Below are 6,000 nucleotides of genomic sequence, written 5' to 3'. Positions count from 1 at the left end.
TTCGACCCGGCCACGTCCCTCCCTGCTCAGACACCTCCCATGGCTCCCTACTGCCCCGGAGAGAAAGCTCCACAGCCCAGCACTCAAGGTCCACCAGGGTCTGGCTTTGCCCCGCTCCCTCACCTCCCTCTGCTGCCCCGCCATCCCTCTGTAGCATCCTTCCAGGCCTGGCTCCAAGGCCACCGTCTCCAGGGAGCCCCCAGCCAGGGTCACCCCCTGCTCCGTGAGCTGCTATCAAAGGCCCAGGTGCCTCCACCCTGCTGTTGGCTCTGCCCTTCAGGCTCTGAACCATCCCGTGACCCTGGTCACTTCCCTGCAACCTCACACAGCGACCGCCCCTCTCCGGGCCTCAGTTTCCCCATCCTTAAGATGGTGACCATCACAGTTCCTTCTTCCCAGGCTTGTTGGAAGGACAGAACGAGATATAACGGGGGAGACTCAGCCGCCTGTGACCCCCACGGGCTGTTATCCTGAGCTCTCCCTCCGGGCTGTGAGTTTACAGCAGTTCGCTGTGTGACCTTGGGGAAGGTGCCGTCCCTCTCTGAGCCGTGGCTTTCCCTTCTCTGATGACTTCTAGAAGGAGCAGCGGCCCGGCTCTACCCGTTCTCTGGAGGGACAGCCTCAGGAGCCCCCGGGGGAGGGTCTGAACACCCCGCGTTTGTCTGCCCTGGAGAAGAAAGGATGGAGGAGAGCCCTAGGTCAGATAGGAGGAGGGACTTCCAGAAGGTGGGAGAAATGGCAGGGACTGGGGAATGGGGGGCTGATGGGTGCCATCAGGGCTCTGGCTGGTGTCAGGCTGAAGCAGTAGGCTGAGCTGGGTGGGGTTTGCTGCCTTCATTCACTCACTTGTATAGTCCATTCATTCATTCATTCATTCATTCACAGAAAGAATTGCATTGACTCCTTTATTCCATGTTAGCCGTTAAGCCCCCAGGCTCTGCAGCTGGGTGGTCTGGGGTCGAATCGCATGCAGTGCCCCCTCTCCAGCTCTGTGCCTAAGTCCCTTCCCCACCCCGTGCCTCAGTTTCCCCATCTGTAAAGTGGGATCTCAGGGTGCCCACGCTCTGGGGTGGAGGGTGACACGGCTTCCCGCCCCCCGCCCGGCCCCGTGCGCCGAGTCTCCCCGACTCCCTTCTGCGGGGCTCCCCGCCCTCCTCCTCCCCCCACACGCCGGCCGGGGCGCTCCGGGAAACATTCCGTGGTTTGCTGCAGACTGTCCGGCTCCGCGGCGCCTCAGATGTGGGCAGAGTGGGCGGCGGCTGGGCGGGGGCGGGCGCGGGCCGGGGGCTGGGGAGACCGCGCACCCCCCGACCCCCACCCCAGCGCCGGGCACGCAGGGGGGTGTGGGGAGGCAGCGGGTGGCACTCAGATGGCAGAGGGACCTGCTCGGGAGGATGGGAACAGGCCTCCCCTGCTCAGAATCCTCCCAGGGCACCCTAGTGCCCCTCGAATAAAACCCCAAGTCCTGCCCGCCGCCCCCCAGGCCCAGCACGACCTGCCCTGTCCCCTCGCTCTCTGCCCCTTGCTCCCTCTGCTCCAGCCACTCGGGCGCCTCGCTGTTCCTCCAACATGCCAGGCCCATCCTGCCCCAGGGCCTTTGCACGGGCTGTGCCCTCTGCCCCCCCAGACCTGTGGTCCCTTGAGATCACTCAGGCTGCCAGGCAGAGAGGCATCCCCTGCCCACCCGGCTGCCTGGTTGAGTCTGTCACTCTCTCTTCTAATTTCACAGCCCTCATCCAGATTCGAATTTATCTCATGCATTTATTCATTTTCTCTCCTGCTGTTCCCGCACTGGGCCGTGAGCCCAGGCAGGGAAGGGCCGGGTCGGCCTGGTTCACCGCGGACACGTAAGAGGCGCTCATGGAATTGATGGGGTGACCCCGGCAGTCCTTCTGGAATCTAACCACAGTCTCTCCTGCTTTTACTTCGTGAACATCACAGTTCCCTACCTGGGCACAGCCCTCAACAGTTTGCGAGACAGACATCTCCACGGTCGTCAGCGTATTGGATTCCCCACCAAGACTTTGCTGTGTGTGGGGGGCTCTGTTAAAGGCCTCTCCTCATTTTACAGATGGGGAAACCGAGGCACAGGGAGGCGGGACACCTTGCTCTTTGAACAAATCTCTTCTGGCTGCGTATACTCCAGGCTGGCTTCGTTACTATCAATTATCATTTTCACATGTGTTGTTTTTTTCTAATTGTAAAAGAAGTTAAAATTAAAATATTTCCGGGGACCCCACAAGCCTCGCGGGCCGCTGGCGCCGTGACCCCGTGGCTCTGGGAGACGCTGAGTCGGCCTCGGATTCGGGGTTGAGGGTGGAATCGCTGACCGCCACCCGCTCGCCCCCGGCCGGCCCCACGTTTTAAACGCTGCCCGGGCCCCTAACCCGCCTTGGGATCCTGGACGCTCTGAGCACAGACGCGCCTGGTCGCCTCGACCCAACAGGACGGAACTCCCCCCAGTCGGGGCTTGCCTGCCTCCCGTGATGGGCGCCTCACTACCTTCCGGCCAGTGAGGAGCGAGTCCTTACCGAGGTCGAAGTCACCCCTGCAGGGGCCGAGCTGCCCCCTGGGACGGCGTGGACCCGGCCCCCGGCCACCCGCTCGCCTTCATAAGCTTCCTGTGCCCGAGGGCAGCCCCACGGGGCAGGCTGGAGACCCGCCTTGGGTCTGGTGATTCAGCTCCTGTGTCTGGGAGCTCCCAGTGGGTGGGGCTGGGCTGATCCCCTGGGGCGACCCAGCGCCGGGCTGCGCCCAGAGAAAGGTCAGAGACGACGTGGTGGTTTAACCGAATTCGTCCAAGCATCTTCTGTTTTTGGCTGAAGCCCTGGGTCTCTCAGTCTTTCCCTGCAGGCCGCGGGCCTCCGTCCTCTTTCCTCTGCCGGACGGGCCCCGGTTCGACACCTGCCCCCGCCGGATTACTGGGTCCATAACCTCTCCTGTCCTGGGGCTTCTACCTCTATTGATAAGACCGCAGGGTTGCACAGAGATGTTTTCCTTTTCTCAGACTGCTTGACTCTCCCAGGACCCTGGGGATGGGGGTGGGGATGCGCTGCTCTCACCTCTGACCTCCGGCCCCAGGCCTCTTCTCCCATTCCCAGCTCTGCCCTTCACTTGCTGTGTGACTTTGAGCAAGCCACTCTGTTCTTTGAGCTTCCGGCCGAATTGCCAAGTCCCGCCGATCTTCATCGGGAGCTCCCCCACTTCCCTCCACCCCCAGGCCCCCATTACCGCCGCCTGGACGCTGCCCTAGCCGCCCTCCGGACTCCGACTGCCACGTCAACCCCAGACCAGCCTTCTCCCTGCAGAAGCCCAAGGGAACTTCAAAAAATGTAAGACAGGTCCCGTCCCTTCTGCCCACAGCCCTCCAGGGCTTCCACCTCCCTCTGGGGAGAAGCCCATGTCCTCCCAGTGGCCCCCCAGGCCCCGCACGACCTGCCCCGTCCCCTTCCTGCCCTCTCTCCTCCCTCTCTCCCCCTCCTCCCTCTGCTCCAGCCACACGGGCCTCCTCGCTGTTCCTCCAACACGCCAGGCCCGTCCTGCCCCAGGGCCTTTGCACAGGCTGTGCGCTCTGCCAGGAATGCACGTCCCCCTTCTCTTCTAATGAATTCTGTCCTCTGCCGGGTCTCAGATCGGATGTCACCTCCTCAGTGAAGCCCTCCTAGATTGCCAGGTCTAACTCAAAGCCCCAAGCTCCCTACAACCGCTTCCACAATCATAATTAAGTCCTATTTTGTGCACCGATATTTTTATTTTCCATCTCCCCCACTGCAACATCAGCCCCAAGAGGACAAGGGTCTTTGTCTATCTGGGTCACTGCTGTGTCCCCAGCATGAGAACAGGGCCGGGGACACAGCCGGTGTCCAGTGAATGTTGGCTGAATGACGAATGGAAACTGAAACCAACACAGGACGCCCCCCAGGGAAGTGGGGGAAATCTCGGTCCTCGTGGACCCCGAGATCTCGATACTCCGAAAGCCCCCGTCCCCAGCTCCCGCTGTCCCCAACCCGCCGGAGTCCGATGAACCTGAGAGGCAGCAGTTAGGAGGGGTCGTGGCAGGTCGTGAGGCGCCGTCTCCCACCCGAGGCCCAGTTCCCCCTGGGGAGCACTGGCCGCAAAGCCTGAGACGTCCAGGCCCCAGACTGTCTCCCGACGGGGGAGCCTGAGGGCCAGAGAGGGTGAGCCACTGGCTCGAGGTCACACAGCAGGCCCAGGTTCAAACTTGGGTCTGTGCGTTGACAGAAGGTTTCAGAGCCCCACTCTGGGTGACGGGCCAGCTCCCAGAGGACGGAGGGACGGATGGACAGCGGGCAGACAGTGGTGCCTCGGCCTAGTGGCCTCGCGCTGGCCCTGAGGGCCTCAGACACTCCAGCCCCAGGCTCCACGGCCCGCCCTGCCCCGGAATGGCTTCTTGCCCCATCAGCCAGGTCCCGGCTCAGGGAACGTGGCCATCCTCCCCGGAAGGTTCCGGAAGGGTGCTCAGTCTCAGGGGTGGGTGCTGCAGGGCACCCACTCCTTCCCTGGGGTCAGGGGGCGCAGAATGGCCAGCTTCCCACAGTGGCTCAGACTCTCCCAGCCGGTTAACTGGGGCGCACTCAGCCCCTCAGCCCCCCAGACCTCCCTGCACCCAGATCTTCCCATCGCAGGCCCCGGGTGACAGGAGCGGCGGCTACGCCATCGCCAGGTCCCAGGTCCCACTACGCCACTGCCGACCTTCCAGGAGGACGGCCGCCCTCGCGCCCTCCCGGCCTCAGACACCGCGCATCGGACCCCAATCGCGCCCGGGCAGCCCTGGACCCGCGTCCAGGTGGGAGACTGAGCAACGGCTTCCTCTGCATCCTCCGCTGTCGGGGTCCCCGCTTCCCACCACCCTCCCCATTTTCCAAACGCCCAGGGAGGGCTGGCCACCGACCGCGCCTGACCCCCAGCGCCAACGCTCCAGGGTCCCCAAATCCGCGAGGCCGGAGAACCAAGCAGGGAGCCCCCTTGGCTGCCCGCCGCCCCCTCCCGCCCCCGGGACGGCGACCCCCACTCACCATCCACCACATCTTGGCCGTCATGTCGTAGCAGAGCTGCCATTTGACCGAGGTATCTCCGGGCCTGCTGGACACCAGGGGCCCGGGCACCTCCATGCCGGCTGGGGGGCGAGGGCGGCCGGGCGCCTCACTGGGACCCGAGTGCGGGCGGGGCCGGCCGCCGGGGAGGCAGGTCCGGGGACCGGGCTCCCATGGCCCTGGGCGCGGGGGCGTGCTCTGGGGGCTCGGGAGAGGGTGGCTGGGACTCTCGGAGCCGGAGGTGGAGACGAGCGCGAGCGAGGGAGAAAGGTGGGGATGTTAATCTGAGACACGCCAGGCCGGCCTCATGAGAGTGGCCACCCACAGCCCGGGGAGGCTGTCGCAGCCGTGTGTGCATGCGTGTGTGTGCGTGTGCGTGTGTGTGTGTGTGTGTGTGTGTGTGTGGCAGCGGTCGGCACGATCCTACCAAGTTTTTGTGAATGAGCCCCTGATTGGGACTGTCCCCCGCCCGCCCCCGGAAGGAGTGTGGCTCGGCCGGCCTCGCGCTGGCCTGTTTGTCTGCTCGTCTGTCCCACCAGGGAAGAAAGCCGGGGGCCGCAGGGAGCTGGGGGCACGTGGCCGGCGGCCTCGACCGTCCCTCCCGGCCTCCCACCGCCCAGGCCTGGACGCCCCCGGGAAGACGCCTCGAGGCCTGTCCTCTCCAGGCCGAGGGTCAGCGGACGGGGAATCTTAGAGATGGGATGACACGGGGGCTCTGGGTGGGATGCGAGGGCCCCGGGTTTGGAGAGGAGACCGTGCTGCGTCCGGCTGTGTGATCTGGGACGAGCCGCTGTGCCTCTCTGGGCTTCATTTTCCGCACCTTGAAAACGGCGGGTAATCGCCGAGGACCGTGGTGGGCCGGGGGATGAGGCAGCAGGCAGACGCCCTTGGCAGGGATGTTACTGCCGTGATTTCATTTGTTCCCTTCCTTCTCCCACCCTCCGAG

The 6,000-nt window shown here is 64.5% G+C and overlaps 1 protein-coding gene across 1 annotated transcript in view; it reads right to left on the bottom strand.

Moving 5' to 3' along the window:
- The window catches only part of LOC131403331 (collagen alpha-1(I) chain-like), a 30,397-nt gene extending 25,265 nt beyond the window's left edge, over positions 1 to 5,132 (bottom strand). The window contains exons 1-2 of the mRNA XM_058537590.1: positions 5,037 to 5,132; positions 2,532 to 2,621 (exon numbers count right to left, since the gene is read on the bottom strand). Coding sequence (XP_058393573.1) covers positions 2,532 to 2,621; positions 5,037 to 5,132 — 186 coding nt within the window. The remainder of the gene's footprint in view (positions 1 to 2,531; positions 2,622 to 5,036) is intronic.
- Positions 5,133 to 6,000: the final 868 nt, after the last annotated feature.

The sequence above is a fragment of the Diceros bicornis genome, unplaced genomic scaffold, assembly GCF_020826845.1.
Source record: "Diceros bicornis minor isolate mBicDic1 unplaced genomic scaffold, mDicBic1.mat.cur scaffold_67_ctg1, whole genome shotgun sequence".
Taxonomy (NCBI): Eukaryota; Metazoa; Chordata; class Mammalia; order Perissodactyla; family Rhinocerotidae; genus Diceros; species Diceros bicornis.
This window is presented reverse-complemented; position numbering and strand designations above follow the sequence as displayed.